The sequence below is a fragment of the Ovis aries genome, chromosome 10, assembly GCF_016772045.2.
Source record: "Ovis aries strain OAR_USU_Benz2616 breed Rambouillet chromosome 10, ARS-UI_Ramb_v3.0, whole genome shotgun sequence".
NCBI classification, from domain to species: Eukaryota; Metazoa; Chordata; class Mammalia; order Artiodactyla; family Bovidae; genus Ovis; species Ovis aries.
The window spans coordinates 35,749,216-35,771,230 of NC_056063.1; the positions used below are offsets into that span (position 1 = coordinate 35,749,216).

The 22,015-nt window shown below is 41.9% G+C and overlaps 1 protein-coding gene and 1 long non-coding RNA gene across 2 annotated transcripts in view; one reads left to right on the top strand and one right to left on the bottom strand.

The window, feature by feature from the left end:
* The window catches only part of MICU2 (mitochondrial calcium uptake 2), a 51,934-nt gene extending 37,925 nt beyond the window's left edge, over nt 1–14,009 (top strand). The window contains exons 7-12 of the mRNA XM_015098183.3: nt 5,628–5,693; nt 7,076–7,173; nt 8,522–8,693; nt 11,222–11,330; nt 11,767–11,924; nt 13,408–14,009. Of these exons, the coding sequence (XP_014953669.2) occupies nt 5,628–5,693; nt 7,076–7,173; nt 8,522–8,693; nt 11,222–11,330; nt 11,767–11,924; nt 13,408–13,509 (705 nt within the window). The 3' untranslated portion in view covers nt 13,510–14,009. The remainder of the gene's footprint in view (nt 1–5,627; nt 5,694–7,075; nt 7,174–8,521; nt 8,694–11,221; nt 11,331–11,766; nt 11,925–13,407) is intronic.
* On the bottom strand, nt 85–21,993 carry LOC105611671 (uncharacterized). The gene is made up of 4 exons (XR_009595261.1): nt 21,831–21,993; nt 14,776–15,011; nt 5,340–12,887; nt 85–530 (listed from the first exon to the last, which is right to left on the bottom strand). It is a non-coding gene; the product is annotated as an uncharacterized LOC105611671 (long non-coding RNA).
* Between the last annotated feature and the right edge of the window lie 22 nt (nt 21,994–22,015).

Here is a 22,015-nt window from a genome sequence, read left to right on the forward strand (position 1 = left end):
ACTAAAATTTCTGTAATACACCCTTAAGGAAACAGTTACAGAACAGGGGATAAGATTCTGGAAGAGGAAATGAGCTGAAGCGCCTGCATTTTGTAGAGTTTTATTTTTTTGATTTCAGCAAATGATAATACAACAGAAAGGGCTTCATAGATAAGTAAAAAATTGTTGTTACATCTCACCAGAAAACAGTAAGAAAAATAAAACCTTAAACATTCATGAAGAATATGAGGGAAAATGAAAAAGCCACAATAGGTATAAATTGATGCGAATTTTCTAGGAATTTGTGCAGGCTCATAATTGAAAAGCTAAAAATATGCTTAAATGATGTTTCTTAATACATAACTCTGTTACATGGCAGCAGTAAATCTCACTCCATTCCAAGGAAGTTGGCAGTAACGTTCAGAAGTGCGTCAGTGCACGTAAACAGTGGGGAGTGTGCCAGGCAGAGCTCGGTGTTCATCTAGAGGAGCACTTTATGGAGAAAATGCCTCAGCTCTCTCATCTGTGCTTTTCTTCCAGTCTCCAGTGTCCTAGGAAGAGAGAGAACAAAGCTTGTTGAAGTTATATATAAAAGTGGGAGTCTATACTTAACTTACATTCAGTTAAGTAGCCAGTAGCACATGGGACTGTTAAACCCTTGAAATAATAACTGTGACTAAGAAACCTGAGTTTCTAAGTTTTAGTTCATTTAAAACTTACATTGAAAAACTGACATTCACTTCAGGTATTGGCAGATTCTCAACTATGTTTGAAACAGCTTGAGTATGTGACTCTACTTTTTAATTTTTACCTTTATTTACTTTTTATTTGCTTTTATATGAAACCTAAATACAGATCAAGTACAGGTACACCCTGGAGAAATTGTAGATTTTGGAGAAATTGTGGGTTGTGGGCCAGATCATCTCAGTAAAATAAAGCAAGTCACACAAATGTTTCAGTTTTTTAGGGAAGGTGGAAGTTACACTGTGGTCTGTTAAGTGTGGAATAGCATTATATCTCAAAAAAAAAAGCACATACCTTAATTTAAACATATTTTATTGCTAATAAATGCTAACTATCATCTGACAATGCAGGGTTGCCACAAATCTTCAATTTGTAAAAAGACACAAAATCAACAAAGCACAATAAAACAAGGTGTGCCAGTATTTCCTATGACTATATTACCTGAATGTCTTGTAGTGTAAAATACACACTGGATTTTGAAGAAAAGAGAAAGGAATGTAAAGTACCTTTATTTTTATATGGAATACGTGATAAAGTCATAATTCTTGAGATATTAATTTCACCTGTTTTTCTTCGTATTTTTGCTGCGCTTTAATGAAAATGAAACTAAAAACTGCAGATGATAAATTATCTTTTATATACAAGAATAATAACAATTTCAGTCATTGGCTTCACTCTGAAGAAAAGGTTCTAAAATGGATGTAGATAAGTAAAATTTGCACCAATTTATACCTATTGTGGTTTTTTCATTTTCCCCCATATTCTTCATGAGGCTTAAGGTTTTATTTTTCTTTATTTTGGTGGGATGTAACAACAATTTTTTACTTATCTACTTTTTTTGGTTCTAAAATGGATGTTACTTACTTAAGTATCTGTTATGTTGGTATCCTTATTTTTTCAAATGATTGCCCAGGTTAATAGACTTTTTAAAATAACTGAGCAGCTACTGACACTGGCTGCATGTTCAACTGAAAGACAGGGCCATTCACCTGTGGCTTCACTGCCTGCTCACTCACATGGTCTTGGCATTCACTTTATTCACCTACTGTACACCCTCTCCCACATGGTTTCTAAAAATGTTAAATAGTTGTAAATCTAATTTTTACAGGATCCCAACTGATTTATCAATGCATTCCCTGCTTAAGATCTTTCTTGCTATATCCTTTGTTTCTAATTTTTGAGAGTTTCTTATACATAAAATCAATTGTTTTAGTAAATTTGCAAAGCCTGTGGATGGGCTCTTCTTACAGGGATTTCCTGAGGGATCCCGTCTGCACCTGTTTGAAGCATCCAGTTGCTTGTATCACCATATCTCATCTTGAGGACACTCATCTTAAAGCTTTTCAAGTACTTTTTTTTTAACATAATACTTGAACACTCTAAATGTACAGAACCACTTTCTGAACACTGCATTTTTTTCTTATATGTTTGGGAAATTCTTAGCATTTCCATGAATTAAGAAAACAAGAAAAAGAATTATGTTAGAATACATCACTGATTTTTTTTTTTTTTTTTTTTTTCAGTTTATAAAGCTCAGCCTTCTAAGCCCGTAAAAGGTTCTTTGTGCTGATCTCAGGAATAAAACACTAAACTTGATAACCCATGGAGCATGATAGTTTGTTGACTTAAACAGGGTAGAGGAGAAAAAAACTATGTTTACATTAACTATTTGAATTTCCATGATCATTATATTAGGAAGCCTAGGTATATAGCATCTTCTGCTTGAAATTTCATTAAAAGAAACAACAACTCTTTCCAGGTCAGAAAAGCAGAGTTTAAAAGGCAGGATTTTGTGTGTTTGTTCCTTCTTCCAACTTATCTGAATGTTTCTCCAGTGAATTTTACCTGTTGCTCTTCCCACCATAAGTGCTAGAAAAGTAATGAAAATTACTTTAATACCCTAAACATAAATATAACAGACTGACTTGGAACAGCAGATGGAAAGTAATAGATTTGTATAAAGTCTTGTGAAAATGTCCCAAAATATAAAATTCTTAGTTTATGACTTTTGTGTGATGTGGTACACCCCTGTCTTATTACCATCCTGATCTCCTGGCTGTGTTGGTTGGTGTATTGTTCACAGCTTCATCCCAAGAGTGAGTAAAATAGCCACTCTGTGTATAAGCCAGTATAGCCAGTATCCACTCTGTCAGATAGTAACAAACACCACCACCAGTGATCAAAGCCGGTAATAGTAAACCAATTTAGTCTTTTGCCTTGATAGATGGTGCATCTGCTTATTGGGATGAGTGCCAGGATTTTAGTGCAATTTCTTTAAACAATAGGTTGATGACAAGTCTGTTTACTAGTGTGAATTTTTCCTTAGGTGGTCCTCTGACTTCACATTTCTCCCACACTGGTGGGAAGGGCTGTGCTTTTAATGCAGTGAGGTTATCATTTTAGAATGCTACATATTCCTGCTCAAGATATTATTAAATGCAAAGACCTTCAGTAGAATTCACTCTTCTTGATTCTGGAATAGTATTCTTACTCCAGAATTTAAATTCTCATGATCCGTCCTGAAAGCAAAAATAAGTTAAATTGACCTATGTGTTACACTTTTCTTCGTTTTCAGCCTGAAATTGAAAATATGGATCAGTATGAAGTTGGTCATTTTGGCTGTATTTTCTTAGACTTTCAGAATGTGTGTTTGAATGTGTCCTCCTGGCTTTTTTTCACCACTAATGTTAAGAAAAAACACTTTTTTTTGGTCTAACAAAGCACCGCTGTTTCTACCAGAAACTCTTCTTCCTCTGCCTAGAGGGCCTTGCCCCATTCCTTTCATAGCTAGTTACTCAGAGCTCCACCCAGATGCCCTGTCCTCATAGAGAACTCTCCAGAAGGAGCCAGTCTTAATAGAAGCCCCTGCCCAGTATCTCCGATTTTTCTGGTCACAGCACTTGACACTGTCTGAAATTCTCCTGTTTGTTCGTTAGCTTGTTGGTTACCTCTAGCCCATTAGAACTTAAGCTCAGTGAGAGCAGGGACACTCTCTGTCCATGACCACTGTGTTCCAGCACTTAGAACAGTCGTTTGAGCAGCACCTAGTCCTCTGGTCATGACCCACATCAAAAACAAATCCAATGACTCTCTCCGCTTGACTTTAAGATACTTCAGAGCAACAGTGACACCAACACTATGACATTGCCCAAAGAATGGACAGGTTGATAATGGAGCATAGAGTTCACACTTACATGATCACTTGATTTTCAGTAGAGACACCAGAGCAGTTAATGGGAAAAGCAAAGTCTTTTCAACAGATGACAGTAGAACAAATGGATAGGATATATACATGGAAAACATTAGCCACAACCCCTCCCTCACACCGTACACAAAAATGTATTTGAGATACACATGTAAGCATGAAAACTGAAACCAGAAGCTTCTGGGAAAACGCCTAAGAGATTATCTTCAGGATGTGGGGTAGGGCAAGGGGTGGGGTAGGTGGGGCAGGGACTGGGTAGAAGTGCAGCTGAACCAGGAGTGGCTGGATGCAGCTAACTGTGAAGGCTACATAACGCATGTATGTTGGGTTGTTACAGGAGTCTCTGCTGTGTCTGAAATTCTCCATGAAAAAGTGGAAGTGAACGTTGTTCCGTTGTGTCTGACTCTTTGTGACCCCATAGATTATATAGTCCATGGGATACTTCAGGCCAGAAAACTGGAGTGGGTAGCCTTTCCCTTCTCCAGGGGATGTTCCCAACCCAGGATCGAACCCAGGTCTCCCACATTGCAGGAGGATTCTTTACCAGCTGAGCCACAAGGGAAGCCCAAGAATACTGGAGTGGGTAGCCTATCCCTTTTCCAGGGGATCTTCCCAACCCAGAAATCGAACCAGGGTCTCCTGCCTTGCAGATGGATTCTTCACCAACTGAGCTATCAGGAAAGCCATAATGAAGACCTTAGGAGGTGTGGGAAACAAAGCAAGAAATGTTTGGGTATTGAACTTGGCAGTGTGTCAGTTGTCAATTTAAAAATAAAGGATAAAATGAAAGTTTTTCAGCTTTATTCCCTGAAATAAGTGGGGGGAGGGGGAGGAGGGGAGAATGTTGAAAAGTTTGAAGGCTTTAGAGAACTAGAGATACACCATATGCCTAAAACAAATCTCATAGAAGCAGCTGCATTTGAGATAATTTGCAATTTAGTGGCAGTATTTTTCAATACTAACAAAGAAATAGCCTAGGAAAAAATGGGCAAAGGTTTGTCTCCTAATTGATTTGGATCCATAGTATGAGATTTTGTCTACGTTTAATTTTTTTTTTAATTCTTTTTTTTTTTTAATTTGCTTTCCATGTGAGAATTGGTACAAATGATTCGGAAAGGTAGGTAGGTTTTTTTTTAATGTATTCAGTCTTAAGGTACTATTGATAGTTTCATAATTAGTAGAAAGATGTAGGCCTTTAAATTGTTTTAATGCTTTATAAATGCATTAAGAGACAAGGGGAGAACATTTATAGGATATGAATAGCTTTTTTAAGAGCTGGGTACTTGAAATGTGTCCATGAAGCATCAGAGATAGAAAAAGAAGAGAGGAGATAGAGAAAAGATAGAGGAGATAGAAAGAGAAGAGAATAAAAATTCTCATGGAGATGAGGATAATCATGATGTTTTTATACCTTAATGTGACGCTTTTAGACTGAATTAAGTGAGCCAGCTTTCTTAGGAGAAAAGATGATCCAAATCGTAATAAACGTAATAATATTAATACTTGCATATCCATTTTCATCTTTGATTCTTGTATGATCTAAGGGGAAAAAACTATTAGGAGTCATAAGGCAAAAATAATTTATTATTTAACAAATAACTAGTTTACATTTTATAATAGAAACTTAGCATCTGTCTTTTAGGTTGTTTTTAAAAATCTGGTAGACCTGCACCTGAATTCCTGTTTGCCCTCTTCCTAGCTGCAGAAGATCATAAGTAAACAGGATGACTTGAAGACAGCAATAACCGATGAAACGGAATGCCAGGTATTTGCAAATAAATTGAGTATTTCCAAGCAGATGTTGTTAGAGTAGCTTCTCCATCCCATTTTTTCAAATAAGGATTCCCAGATAGTTGTGAAAATTTTTCTAAGTATTTTAAATAGATTTGCCATATACACATGATCCAGAGCTCAGAAGATTCACCCAGACTATGTGTGCAGGGCAGAACCCCCCTCCAGTGACCCTGGTCTATGTCCCCGCTTCAGGCTCTTCTCAGCACCTGCTGCCACTTCCCCTGGGCCAACCCTGGGAGCCAAGAGCACCTAGCGGCCTGCATTGTGTGGTCTCTGCCATGGGGACGGTGCATCCTGGCCTGGGAGACAGGCCCAGTGCTTACCTGGCTGACTCTCTGCCGGGCGGAGCATTGGTGAACTTGTCCTTGTGCCCTCCCTGTCTGATCCCAGTTACCTTTCTGGCTCTGAGCTGCAGGTGTGGGTTTGTGACCCCTGTCCTGTAGCACTCACTGGAGGACTCAGTGCAGTCGCTCTCCTGGGTTCCCATTTAAAGCCCTAGGCCACAGCCCCATTCACTCTCCAAGCACATTTTTTTCTCTGGGTCCTGACTATCCCTCAGCTGAATGGTGCCCGAAGATATAAAGTCGTGGGAGCTGGCCCATCCTCTGCCTCAGCCCCCACGCCAGCTGCCTGCCCCTCTACAGCCCAAGTTCTGACGAGTTCTCCCACTCCCACACAACAGTCACCTGCCTGCCACTGATTCTGGGCGGTGGGGACAGGAGTGGGGAACACCTGAATCCAGCCTGCCTTTCTCTAGCTGATCTTTTTCAGATAATTTGATTTAAATGTATACCCCCTTTGTTGTTTAGTTGCTGCTGATCATCTTTTCAGCCGTTCTGATTTTTTTTGTTTGTTTTATTGACATTGTGAAGGAGGAAGTCTCTGAACCTGCTTCTCACTGTCTTGAATGGACTCCTCACCTGGGGACCTTGTAATTAGGAAAAGCTAGTGTTTTTCAGATTTCTAGCATCCTGCAAAAGGTTCCAGACTTCCCTGCTTTAATTCTCTCAGTCCTGCTTCATTAGAAAGTGCCTCGGGGGCACGTTTTGAAATAACTAATCTTACTGCTGTAAGCTCTCTTGTTGGCCTGATCCAGAGTTTGTTCTCTGTGGAGACCTCCTGAGTCCTCTCAGTGTTTGGCCATGGGTGTTCGCCTCCTCTTGAGCACAGGTGATACAGAACAGTGTTATGTAGAGTGATGGACAGAAGGGTTTCATCTATTTTATGCACTTTGTTGTAGTTGTTGTTATAGAAATCTTTTGTAGGTATTGTCCTAGGAATTGTCCAGGCTCCAGGATCCATTTCTGTTCTTGGTTATAATTTACTTCAAATTATTCTATCATTTTTTTATAGGAACAAACGGTGCAAGAACCTGAAATTAACACAACACTTCAGATACGTTTCTTTGGAAAAAGAGGAGAAAGGAAACTTCATTATAAAGAATTTCGAAGGTAAATGCAAAAAATATATATATGTTCATTTGGGGGAATTTTATAGCTAAGAAGTAAAGAAACAACTGAATACATGTATTTATGTCCCAGAACTGCATACCATAAGACCAGATACTGTGTGTGAGTCTCTGTAGTATCTCTGAGAGCAGAACCTATGAAGTGTAAACTAAAGTTACTATGTTCAGAATATATCAGTTAACCAGATAGAAATGGTTTGCGCAGGGAGCGACCAAGGGACAGAGAATAGCAAGGAAGGACACAGAGGCATGAGAACATGTGCCTTGTGCAGGAATCAGAGAGGCTGGGTCTGGTAGAAATAAAAGGGAAGGGTAGAGGTGAGGGCGGAGGCCCTGAGGCCTGGGGCTTGAGTTACGCCCATGAGGGAGGCCCTGAAGGGGACCGTGGAAGGTGCTGGTCAGATGGGCTTACTCTCGCAGGACAAGGGGTAACAGCAAAGGAGGGATCCTGTGAGAGACAAGACACAGGAGATAAAATCGTTGGGCTTGGTGATTGTTTAAAGGGAATAATTTCACTTAGAATTCTTTAAACTTTTTGAATTAGAGTTTCTGTAAGTAGTGGGCCCTGTGAAATTTGTCACACCATTATGCAGTTTTTAAAAAAGATGCAATGAACAGAGAATGCTTTAAATGCAGTTTTTCCGGAACTTGTCTGTTGGATGGAGTAGGGTACCCTACAGTTAAAATTATGGGTGTACCGAGTTAGAATTCAGTAATCTTTAAAATTTTTCATAAGTTGTAAAGTAATAACAGAAAATAGCTCCCATACATGTTTTATATATGTGTGTGTGTAATATAAACATAATTTTTTACCTGCCCAAATTAATCCTAGAAATTCCACAAGAAGCTCTTCATGTGAGTGTGGAGCTTTTAGTTTTGTTTCTATAGGCCTGTGATGCTTCTATAGAACATCTTTAGAAAGATGTTGCCTTTTCTGCCCTTTGTCTCAGTCTCCTCCTTACAGCCTATCAGATGAAGGATACTGTTTCATAAAGACATACAGCTTGTACGTCTCCAGGAAAGACAAGGAAGATGATACCAAGAGACACTGTTGTGGTAGCTAATTATGGTATTAGTATAGATATTAATATTCTTATTTAAAGACACAGTATTATATTTTGAAAAAGTATCTGATTTAGACAAACCTGGGTTCCAACACTGAATTTGACAGTTTGCTAAGTGTGATCTGATGGACAAACGGTTGGAGACCTGCAGTATATTGAAACTCAAGGGATACTGCTCAGGGTGCCCATGCTCCTGAGTGCACGCTTAGTTACAGCACTAAGGTGAAACCACAAGTCCTGACGTCCATCTCGTATTCCAACATTTAGGTTTATGGAAAACTTACAGGCGGAAGTCCAAGAAATGGAGTTCCTTCAGTTCTCAAAAGGTTTGAGTTTCATGAGAAAAGAAGACTTTGCAGAGTGGCTTCTTTTTTTCACTAACACTGAAAATAAAGATGTTTACTGGAAAAATGTGAGAGAGAAGCTATCAGCAGGAGAGGTTGGTGTGGCTTTTTATAATGCTTGTGATGAAGATGAAATGATAAGTTAGACATTGATAGAATTCAGTAAAGTAGCTTCCAAATTAATCAAGACTGAGTGACTCTGTTATGTAATTATATGATGCATGAAATGATGATTGCCAAACTGCTAGTAATGATTAATGAACAGTGGTAAGATTTCAAGTGATTTTTTTTAATATTTATTTTTATTTATTTATTTGGCTGTGCCAGGTCTTAGTCGCCGCATATGGAATCTTTAATTTCGGCATGTGGAACTTAGTTCCCAGACTAGGGATCAATCCCAGGCCCCCTGATTTTTTTTTTTTTTTTACTTTATTGTTCCAAAAAAAATTTTTTTTGACATGGGGATGTGTTTCTATATAATTTTTTTAAAGCTATCTCTGATGAGGGAAAATATAATGAAATACAATGAAGGTTTCATTTATAATTACAATAGAGATACATAACAATTAGAAATATATTTAACAAGAAATATATAGAAAAAACTTTAAACCTTGGATAGAAGAAATAACTCATCTAACAGTAGAGACATCCCCTGCTTTTGAACAGAACCTCTTAGTATTACAAACATGGCAGTGGTCCCTTCAATAACCCCTAAGTGTAGTGTCAGGTCAGTCTGCACGGCCTTGATTTGCTACACCAACACATCAGCCCTGGACACCCCACAGCCGACACAGGAGAGCAACCTTCTCAGTCATGCTGCTCATCCATGGTGGGCTGGGGGTAGAACTGCCCACATCCTTGCTTGGGGACCAGACTCTCCAAGGCTCTGCCCCCAAGGAGCACCACCATCTGCTAGAAACCATCCAGAAAAGAAAGGAGTGGACCACGTTCCAGCAAATAAATGTTTAGGCCTGGATATGTCACACTGAGCTAGTGGCTGGACTGATGGCCTGAAGGCCCTAGCTAACTGAAGGGAGGCAGAGCTGTGTGGTCCTGAGTGCACAGGGCTCAGAGGAGTACCAGGTACCGTGACCACCAACCGACATCCATAAAACAGTCTCAGCTTCTTGGGAGGGAGCCAGACAAGCCACAAGTCTGTGATACTGCTGGGGTTCCAAGGGACAGGGAAGCCTCTGCACCTTCCCTATAATTTTGCTGTGAACCCAAAACTGCTCTTAAAAAGAATTAAGTCTTTTTAAAAAAGAAAGCTGAGATTAAAATACAGCACCAAACATCAGAACTAAAACAGTGTGACTGACAATGAATTTGACAAATCAGTTGAACAGAAAATAAAATCAGAGATAGATACAAATACAGAAATTTAGTATGTGTAAACTCAGATTATAAATTAGTGGCATAAAAAAACTTAATAAATAGAACTGAGGTAATTCACTGGGTATCTGAGGGAGAAAATGAAGGTGACCTCTGCCTCCCTCATGACTCAGAAATAAACTTGAGGTGGATCAAAGAACTAAAGTTAAAGAGAAAACTGAGTAAGTATGGAAGAAAACTTGGAAACAATCTCTGAGAGTGGGTCTACGTACTAAGTAAAACCCAAAAGCCTTCTGTTGAAATTGATTAAATTACTGCATAAAATATAGAAATCTGTTGCTGTCCTCACTCCCCCCCCAGATTATCAAAATCAAAAGGAAAAATTAGCAAAATGGAGGAATTACTGGCATCACAATAATAGACCAATTTCTTTAATTTATACAATGAGGTCTTTAAAAATCAAGACCGCAGAAGGGTCTGACATTCTACCGTATTTAATGTAGAAAATGGGATCTCAGATAGCAGTGTGTTAATTACTAATGGGGCCAAGATTTTGTCTCTGCAAGTTAGCTTGTGTCACTTCCTGGGTGCCAACAGAAGACCCAAACCTGCCAGCTCAGAGCCAGAGAAGGTTATTGTCTGTAATGTGGAGGCTGCCCAGGCACCACCTCTGTCCCCCAGGGCCCATGAGGTAGGTTTGCACCACAGCCGAGGAGCCCAAATCCTTCATGAGGTACAGTAGGTGCGGTCGTCCCTACTCTGAGGGAGACAACTATGTCTACTCCAAGCTGTTCACTGTGCAGATATCCTGGAAAGACCCTGGAGTAGAATAGTAGCTGGGCCTCTGTCTACGAGACGTGAGAAGCTCAGAAGACCTACTGAGAATTGCTCCTCAGCATCAGGTCACCTGGCAGCCCCTCAGACACCGGAGCAGAGACAGCAGGAACACGAGAAATCCACAAGTGCCTGATGAACATAGATGTGCAGAGTGTTTAATTCACTCAGGGCTTTGAGGGGAGACAGCGGGCCTGTGACACACGCCCCCAGCCTTGCACTCGTGTTCACACTGTGTTCACTCTGAACAGGCACATCCAGGGCCCTGCACTTAATCTGAGGGATCCTCCTAATCTCTATAAAGTCCACACATTTGTGCTCAGTTGGGTCCATCCCAGACTTCGATAGACTACATTCATAGACTTCATTGTATAAAAGAGGACTCATAGTTATAGTCATAACATTGTTGAATAAATTTACAAAGTTGTAGTAAAAACTCACTTTGTTGTTCTTTTAGAACATTAGTTTAGAAGAGTTCAAGTCATTTTGTCATTTTGCAACCCACTTGGAAGACTTCACTATTGCCATGCAGATGTTTAGTTTAGCTCATCGTCCTGTCAGACTAGGTAAGTTATGTGAGTCACTGAATTTTTACTATCTATGAATACTGTCACCCTGTTCTTTAACTGATTGGTATCAGTCCAGGGACCACTTACCAGAAAAATAATTGATTGGCCTTTCAGTTAATCCAGTGTGGTTATTCTAGATTTACAACCATTTGCCAAACAATTTATTAACAATTAATTTTGCTTTTACTTTCTTATTTTTCTCCCTGAGAAGGAGGAAACATTTAAATGTATATTCAAAACACTGATTAGATTAAAATAGCCTGCTGACGTTTCTCAGCCAGATTTATTATTTGAACACATTCTTAATGAGTATTTGTGTTGTTTTTCTTCCCAAATGATAAATATATAGAGTTGTTTTTACTTCTCAAATAATAAAAATTTAGACTTAGACTATTTTATGTGGTTGATGAGTTTTTATATTTTTTCCCTTCAGCGGAGTTCAAGAGAGCAGTCAAAGTAGCAACAGGACAGGAGCTATCCAACAATATTCTGGACACCGTCTTCAAGATCTTTGATTTAGATGGTGATGAGTGTCTGAGTCATGAAGAGTTTCTTGGGGTGTTAAAAAACAGGATGCATCGAGGTTTATGGGTAACAGATTTTGAGTCTTTAAATGTATATGTAGCTTATATGTTTATATGTAGTTAAGTGAATGGAACTAAACCTAGAATTTGATCTAATATATAGTCTTAAATGGAGTTTTCAACATTTTTAAAGAGATTATAAGCAATTACAACAAAATTATAAGTAATTACAACAAAAGTATCTCCTACAGATGGGATCCACCATTTTTGTTTTCTTTTTAAAAAAAATCTGAATCAGGAACCACGATTCCAAATTTTAATTTGGATGTTGTAGTTAGATACCAAGACCCAAGCTGTAGCCCTATCATGTATTAACTATCAGATCTTGCAAAGCTACATAATTTTTCTGACCCTCAGATTCCTCATCTGTACAACAAGGAACGAATACAATCTACTGGAGAGAATTATTAGGATACTTAATGTAGTGACTGAAACACTTGAAGTAAATGTTCACTATTAACATGATTCACTCAGATTCACATATTAGTCTATAACTGAGGGACAGATCAAACTTAGAATTTTGTTTAGATTTGCATCTGCCAGAAACACTTGTGAAAGCACATTGAAACGTCGGCAAGTTGAAGACAAGGGTCCAGGGGGTGAGTAGGAATTTAGTCCAGAGGAGGCAGGAGTGAGAACAGGAGAGGCCGTGGTGAACTCACATCAACAGTGCTGTTCGTTTACAACTGAGAAGAGCATATTGATCTTCCTGCTACAAACATTATTTATAGAAAATAAACAGATATGATTTCTACTAGTGATTTACAGGCAGCACCTCATAGTTAATAATCATACTCGTAGAAATTAAACCAGCCTTTCCAATTAACTTGTAACATACCCCGGGGCCTCTTTGCCATTTCTCAAAAACATACTGAAGAGAAGAGCTTCAAGTCAGTGAGCAGAAAAGGCCATAAATATAATCTGAAACCAACTGCCGCTTCCAGTAGTGGGTCTCCAGCAGTGCTGCGCTCTGTGGGCACAAGAAGCCAAGTGTTTTCTCACCTTTGCTTTCTCATTTAACTGACATAAATAGTAACCACAAAGTACTTGTGTGAGTTGTTTCTTCCTAAGGCTTCTCATTAAGTATATGGTAACCTCTGTTTCTTTCTTTTTTAATTTTAGCCAAGGTTAGGTTTATCGTTTTTATTCCACGTAGCTAAGTGAAGTTCACCAGAAAAACAGAAACACTATGAAGTATTGTGAAAAGAAAACATTATGAAATGATTTCATTTTAAAACCAACATATGAAAGTCACCAGTCTTTGTTCCCTTCTTGGGGAGGAAACTCCATTCTGTGGTTCCCCTGAGGCCACCCTTGCCTCACTGCACATCTCACCTTTTCCCTTTGGCTTTCACCTGTGCTGCAGGCACTTTCTGTGTCATCACTTGCAGGCCTTTCTGGAGGTGGGTGGGGAATAGGCACCACAAGTACATGGATGACGGGGCTAAAGGTTGCAGACACTGACCCTGAGTTTTCATTTTGGTTGACAGGTGCCACAGCATCTCGGCATACAAGAATACTGGAAATGTGTGAAGAAAGAAAGCATTAAAGGAGTGAAAGAAGTCTGGAAACAAGCAGGAAAAGATCTTTAATAGAAAAAAGGAGAGTGTGGGAATTCTGTTGCTCTGAGCAATCACAATCGGGCATTTCTTAGAATGCTAGATGTTTATCCTCCCAAGTCTTCACTGATTTTGTTTGTAATATAAAGATGCCTTGTATTGCTTTCTGATTCAGTCATTTCTTAGTAAGATTTCATTGCAGAACTTCGTAAAAAGAAAAAAGTATTCTTTAACAAAAAGAGACGTTGGCATCTGTCAAAAGGCCTAGGATTAAAGGCTTTGACTTTGGTAAGATGGACAACCTGGTCATGCAGTGTCTAAACTGACTCAAGGTCAGATCAACCTGCGAGCCCCAAAGCTTCTGGAGGTAGATTAAGTGACAGCATTTCAGGTTTTCTACCTGTCCCCTATGTCTCGGACTTCTTGTATGTTTTATTTCAAATAAGCTGTAAATTAGTTGTCTTCAAAGTAATGTGTAAAGTTCAGTATTCCACCTGGAAACTATAAAGTATTTATAAAGATTAAGAAAATTACTGAGGTGCATTTTATGTTGTTGATTGGTTGGTCAGTCACCAAGTCGAGTCTGATTCTTTGCGACCCCGTGGACTGTAGCCCACCAGGCTCCTCTGTCCATGGGATTCTCCAGGCAGGAATACTGGGGTGGGCTGCTATTTCCTCCTTCAGGGGATCTTCCCAACCTAGGGATGGAGGCTGTGACTCTTAGGTCTCCTGGCAGGAGGGTTCTTTACCATCGCGCCACCTTCAGCCCCATTTTGTTTTATATGTGGTTTTTTTTTTTTTTAATGTAAATACTTTTAAATGTAAATACTCCTAAGCCAAAGGTATTTCCCACTGAATTGTAATGGTTATGTGGATTTTTAAAGAAATTTCCCAGCTCTTCTGAGGAGGTACACAGCAGACAGCAAAGTCACGGTTTGACGTGAAGAGGAGACAGGAGACGAAGGCAACCCAGGGTAGATGAGGGGTCAGCTGTGTGTGTAAGGGAAACCTCTTGTCCTCAGAAGGTGGAGCAGACAGACACCAGTCCATCCCCTGCCTACAGAACGTGGGTCCAGATGAGCTGCAGGGAGAACTCCCCAGCTTCTTTAAATTAAAAGCACTGCAGCGCGGATGCTCCACAAGATGGCACTCTCGCTTTTCCAAAACACTTTATCTTCTTTGCACACCAAGCATGATCTTTACCAGAAAAACCAACAGAAATACCCAGAAAATCACAGAACATTTCAAAAATGACTGACTTGTTGAAGGAGCAAGGTAGGAGTCTCTGTGCAGACATACCTTAGTTAAACATTTAGCAGCTCCTAGGGAAATGAACACAGGTGCTAGCACGGTAACCGTCAACTTGCAGTCTGTGGTTGTGTCCAGTGATGAAGGCAGTTAATTTGCAGAATCTCCAGGTAACATGTAGTTGGGTGGGTTATGTCCTCAACAGCATCAGGACCAAACCTCAGCCGAGCCTGCGCTGTCCCGCGCCCTCTCCCAGGCACTGGTCCTCCTGTGGGTGAGCTTTCTTTCTAAGAGGATGAAATGGGAGCAGATACTTTGCTTATGTTGTTGCTTTGCTTATGTTGATACTTTGCTTATGATGTCTGGATTTACATATATTTAGACATTCAGTCTTGGGAGAAATGGTGTTCATAAATAACTCTATGATTTATAGAATATCATATAAGCTCTCCCCAATGACATTTTTCAATCCAGACAGAATTGAAGGAATTTTCATTGCAGCATCAATCATTTCAAATCATGCAAATCTGGAAGTAGCTTGAACGTGCCACACCACAGAAGTGGATAAATCAGTTGTGCTCTATTGCACCATGGAGTTCCAGTAGCGCTTACCATCATGAATGCACCCGATTAAGTTCAGTGATTTTGTTAGTTGCTAAGCTGTTACTTCTGTTCCAGTTCCCCACCACACACACGCACACACACATACACACAGCATTGTGATGCTGGTCCTGCCAGTGTCCCCAGACCCCAGCCAGCAGCGTGGCAGCCCTTGGTACCAATCTTGTGCTGTTCTGGCTGTTGTGAACGTTCTCGTGCTCCCAGAACCAACTCCTTGAGTCCTCCTGCAGAGCCAGCACTGCTGGCCGGTGCCCCTCCCTGGGCAGCCCGGGCCTTTCCTTCAAGCTTCTGGACCCTAACACCCTGCCCCTCTTCTCTGTGTGCCCCTGCCTCAGGGAGGGAGCTCTTCCTGCAAGTGCTTGCTCTGTGGGACCTCAGTTCCTGTGGCCGTTCGACTCTAACACCTGTTTACATGTGTCCTTGTATTATGTTTTCTCTCGATATATTTAAAGTGGCTCCTGACTGATAAAATGACCGTATGCCAGGAACTATAAACACAGAAGACAAACTTAGATAATATTCACACTAGATTATTTACACACAGGATATAAGTTCATGTATACATACAAGTACATATTACATATTTTTACATATACATTTATACCTGTCCATACACCTATGTATATAAAATGTCATCTAACCCTCCCACCATGAGAGACAGAAGAAACCTGAGTCTCAGAGAACTTAAGAGAAGTCCCACAGTATTACTCAGCAAAAGTGAGGAAGCTGGGGTTGTAATCCACAATCACTGACACCACAACCCATCTTTTTCCCACTCTGCCCAAGTCAGTCTATCCTTCCTAGTGTTTCATGGTTCCATCCCTAGGCTGGTCTGCACGTTTCTTCATGTCATAATATAAATAAGCTTTAACTACTCTAATAACACTAAGACTGTCACTGCTGTATATAGCAGTCTGTGCTATACCAGAGTTAGAAGTCTGAGAAAACAGGAACACATGCGTGCATGCTCAGTCACTTCAGCCATGTCTGACTGACTTTGCGACCCCAAGGACTATATCCCGCCAGGCTCTGTCCATGGGATTTCCCAGGCAAGAATACTAGAGAGGGTTACCATACTTTCCTCCATTGGATCTTCCCCACCCAAGGATAGAACCTTTGTCTCCGTGGACACCACTAATTCCAGGTTACTTGTCTTTCAAATATTCAGTCAATATGATTCAGTGCCTCTTCTGTGCCTGCTATGTGCTGGGCTCACTTGGAAGCAAAAGAAACCTAGTCCCGCCTTCAGAAAGTTTATAATTGAATGCGAGGCTCCTTGGCACAAGGCCTTTGTGTCGCCCACCCCTTTGATTATTCCTGTAATCAAGGAGCCTTCATTCAGCTTTCATGCCCTTCCCTGAGTTCCAAGGGGCAGACTCAAGCAGTTGTTCATTAGGGAAGGGAGGGGATGCAGAGACCAGGCAGAAGCAGTCAAGAGCAGCCTTGAGGCAAGGTCCTATTTCCCCATGAACAGATAACATGTAACAGCATCCTTGAGCTATTCTGCAGCTACTGAACCCACTCCAGTGTTCTTGCCTGGAGAATCCCAGGGACGGGGGAGCCTGGTGGGCTGCCATCTATGGGGTCGCATAGAGTCGGACATGACTGAAGCGACTTAGCAGCAGCAGCAGCAGCTACTGAAACCCACTCCAGGTGGGAGAAGTTAACAATTAACCATGGTATGCTGCTCACATAAATCCCAGACCATCTGGACTTGAAGGCTGATCCATCAGAAGACAGTCCACAAGCTGATCATGCCCTCTTTGAAAAACTGCCATAAGACCTCTCTCTATCTTCTCCAAGTTGGGACATATGGTTTTGAGGGCAGGAGTCTGGTGTGGCCCTCTTTGCTTGGCAAAGCAATAAAGCCCTTCTTTTCTACTTCATCCAAAACTCTGTCTGAGATCCCATTTGGCACTAGTATACAGAGAAGCTGAGCTTTTGGCATCAGCAGACTGGGGAAACTCTAATCCTACAGAGGAGAGGCCCTGAGTGTATTACATGGGGGTTTAACGTAGGTTTCATGACCTCCAGGGCAATCTCAAATGCTGACCCCACACACATACTCTCAAGAGCTTGGCATGTGCCGCTCTCCTGCCTGGAATGGTGTGTCCAGTCTGCCTTTGTTTAGCAGAAACTTGTCAGTTCTCAATCAAAGCATTCACAGAGAGATCACAGCCATGGAGACTGTATAGCTGTGTAATTTTTCCTAAAAACCTGCTCTTTTCTGGTGGGGAGTCAATCAGTGTTCCCAGTGACAGCAGCCAAAGCCCAGGCTTTCCCAATTTAAATGCGATCAGTAACACGTTCTTGGACTGATCCTAGAACCAGTGGCCAGGACACTTTCTGGGGACAGATTCCAGATGTCTAAACACAGATTTAACCAAACCAGAAACTCCTGCAGTCATCAGAGTCAGGACTCTGTCATCCCACCTTGACAGCTAAACCTCTGAACTCCCTTCTTGGCTGCATCTCATTAGTCAACAAACAGATCATTAGTCAACTATGCAGCAAAGAAAACGGCCTGGTGCAGCCAAGGTCCACTGATAGATGCTCCAATTAGTGGGAGAAACTTCAGAGAAGCAGGATATTTGCATAGCCTCAAAGGACCTCCCCCAGGAGACTTACTAAATACTGTAATGGTTTGCACAGATGTATCTGATTTTCTCAGTTCAGTTCAGTTGCTCAGTCGTGTCTGACTCTTTGCAACCCCATGAATTGCAGCATGCCAGGCCTCCCTGTCCATCACCAACTCCCGGAGTTCACTTAGGTTCACGTTCATTGAATCAATGATGCCATCCAGCCATCTCATCCTCAGTCGTCCTCTTCTCCTCCTGCCCTCAATCCCTCCCAGCACCAAAGTCTTTTCCAATGAGTCAACTCTTCGCAGGAGGTGGCCAAAGTACTGGAGTTTCATCTTTAGCATCATTCCTTCCAAAGAAATCCCAGGGCTGATCTCCTTCAGAATGGACTGGTTGGATCTCCTTGCAGTCCAAGGGACTCTCAAGAGTCTTCTCCAACACCACAGTTCAAAAGGATCAATTCTTCAGCGCTCAGCTTTCTTCACAGTCCAACTTTTCTCAGGTTTCCTCCAGCACCAGGATAGAGGTGAACAGAATACCAGAAAGAACAAAAGATGCACGTGGGCCAAAAGGTTGTCTCTTCCCCAGGCTCAGGACAGAGCCTGATGCAGAGTGAATAAAGGAAGGAACTAACTGCAGATGGATTATGGAAGGCCATGCCCGAGCGTGGAGGGGAGGGGAGGGGAGGGGAGAGCAGACAGGAAGCAGGAGGGACAATGCAGGCCCAGGACTCACCAGCCATGGTGAACCCACAGGACAGTGAACCAAGAAAGTGGGCCTCCAGCCACAGATGAGGGCTCTGTTACCTGAAACAGCTCCCAGCCCCTCTGCTCACCTGCCCTCTCACATCCACCTGGTAACCATCATTCTACCCTCTGTCTCTACAAATCTGATTACTCTGCACACTTCTTAGAAGTGTAGTTGTACAGTACAGTTGACCCTCCAACAACAGCTGTGAATTGCACATGTCCACTTATATGTGGATATGTCAGTTGTAAATCTTACAGTACTATAGTCCATGGTTGGTTGAATCCTCAGATGCAGAGGACCCTTGGATATGAAGTCAATGCTTATTTACTCAATCACATCCAACTTTGTGACCTGGTGGACTGTAACTCTCCAGGCTCCTCTGTCCATGGGATTTTCCAGGCAAGAATACTGGAGTAGCTTGCCATTTTCTTCTCCAGATTTTCCCGACCCAGAGATCAAAGTCTCATCTTGTGTCCCCTGCATTGCCCGCAGATGCTTTACCACTGAGCCACTAGGGAAGCCCTGGATATGAATGGATGACTGTAACTTACATATGGATTAACCCTCATAACTGTTTTTGTCTTTTATGACTGCCTTATTTTACTGTCTTTAAGATTCATCCATGTTGTAAACTGTGACAAGATTTCCTTCCTTCTTAAGGCTGAACAGTATTCCACTGTATATACACATCACATTATGCTTATCCATTATCTGACAAATGGACACTTGTATTGCTTCCTTTTGACAGCTGGGAATAATGCTGCAGTAAACATGGATGTACAAATACCTGTGGGAGTTCCTGCTTTCATTCCTTTTGGAATGAAATATACCAGAAATAGAATTGCTGGATCATGTGATAATGCTATGGTTAATTTGCAGGGGGGGGAGGGGAAGGGGGGAAACTGCCGTAATTTTCCACAGCAGTCACACCATTCTATATTCCTACCAGCAACAGATGAGTTCCCAATTTCTCCATATCCTCAATACTTGTTATTTTCTGCTTTGTGGTTGTTCTTGTTTTGTAGTAGCCATCCTAATGGGGGTGATGTGTTCTCATTTTACTTTTGACTTGCATTTCCTCGTGGCTCAGATTGTAAAGAATCTGCCTGCAATGCAGGAGACCTGGTGTCCAATCTCTGGGTTGGGAAGATTCCCTGGAGAAGGGAATGGCAATCCACTCCAGTATTCCTGCCTGGAGAATCCCATGGACAGAGGAGCCTGGCAGGCTACAGTCCACAGGGTCACAAAGAGTCAGACACAACTGAGCAACTCAACACTTTCACTGCACTTTAATCAATGAGGCTGAGCATCTTTTCATGTGGTTATTGGTCATTTGCATGTTTTTGGGGGGGAAATGTCTATTTAAATCCTTTGCCCATTTTTAAACAGAGTTGTTGGGTGGTGGTGTTGCTGGGTTGTCGGGGTTCTTTACACGTTCAGCATAGCAATCCCTTATATATATGATATGTAAATCTTTCTCCCCTTCCACCATTTGCCTTTTCACTTTGCCTGTAAATGACCATTTCTCTGGCTATAAAATTGAAGGATATTACTTTCTATCAGCACTGAAAATACTACTTTGTTGTCTTATGGGATCTGTTACTGGTAAGAGGTAGTCACAGAGAGCTGGATCATAAAGAAAGCTGAGCACCAAAGAATTGATGTTTTTTAACTATGGTGTTGGAGAAGACTCTTGAGAGTCTCTTGGACTGCAAGGAGATCCAACCAGTCTATCCTAAAGGAAATCAGTCCTGTATATTCATTAGAAGGACTGATGCTGAAGCACCAATACTTTGGCCACCCAATGGGAAGAACTGACTCATTGAAAAAGACCCTGATGCTGGAAAAGGTTGAAGGCGGGAGAAGGGGATGACAGAGGATGAAATGGTTGGATGGCATCACTGACTTGATGGACATGAGTTAGAGCAAGCTCTGGGAGTTGGTGATGGACAGGGAGGCCTGGAGTGCTACAGTCCACGGGGTCAGAGTCCGACAGGACAGAGCGAGTGAACTAAGAGGAAGTCAGCTGCCAGTCTTAGTGTTCTTTTGGTAATTTGATTTCTATCTCTGGAATCTGAAAAACCCTAGATTTTTCTCTTTATTCTAAATATTTGATAGTTTCACTACTCTATGTCTAGGTTTCAAGGACTTAAGTCTTTCTTCAATTCTTCAACCCAGGAAGGACCCTGAGTCAGAGTGACTGGCCAAAAACTAATGCAAAAACTAATCCCATCACCATAAAACCTGACACTGCAAGCCAGTAGCAGAACAGTCCTCCTGGGTTCCCCTACCCTCCTATATAAAGCCTCTTGCTTTGTAAGCACGTGTCTTTCCTCCGACAATTCAATTCCCAGTGTTAGACAAGAGCCCACTTTCAGGCCCTAGAAAGGGTCCTCCTTCCTACAACTTATGAGTTTGTGGGTTTTTGCTTCTTCAATCTTTCACATTTACAGCTCCATGGCTTCCACAGACCCCTCTAATAGTTTCACAGCTGCCTTGAGCTGCCCTTATTCTTCCCCAGCCCTCAGCTCAGAACTAGAACCCAAAATGGCGTTTTTCGGAGTTGCTAGCCAGCAATAGCAACGCGGGGGGTAGGGGGGGGGAAACCTCTGTGGATGCGGTCCTCAGGCAGCTGGCCCTGATCCAGGATGGGAAGCAGCCCATTGTCCACCAGGCTCTGCTGGTGGACGATATCCAGGGAAAGAGGAATCACAAGTTGGGGTACCGGGGAGTCATCTTGGCTGGGACATGATCTGGCCGCTTTACCTGCACCAGAACATGAGTCTCAGGGCAAACAGGCGTTGTCCATCTGCTTGAACCGCTGAAGAAAGGGCTGCGTTATCAGGGAGTGAAGAATGTCCACACCTTAGGTGGGGACGAGTGCCTCCCCTCCCTCGGCGATAAGGCCCATCCCCGGGCCAAGGTTATGCCAACTCACTTCAGGATCTTGTCTCCTCCGAAACCTGCAGTAAGTGATACCTGTAGGAGCGTCTATGTCCACAGTTATTGTTTAGCAGTACTCGCCAGTTATAAATAGGAAATTTCAGGAGCCTTCGGGCGGTGAGAGGGGGCTATCCCCCGGTTCACAACTCAACCTAAAACCCGGGTTTCAAATCAGATTGACTACACGGGGCCACCCTAAATCACACGCACCTACGATTTCCGCTTGAAATACAAGCAAATTACTTCAAAGCGCGGGGGTCCGGAATCAAGACGCACACGGGGTCCTTGAGGCCGCAGTCTGGACGGAGGCCGTCCCGCTGCAGCGAGCATCCCCGCGCCCGCTCCCGCCCAGCTTGCGGCCGGGAGGTGCCTCGAGCGCCTTCCTCTCACTTCCG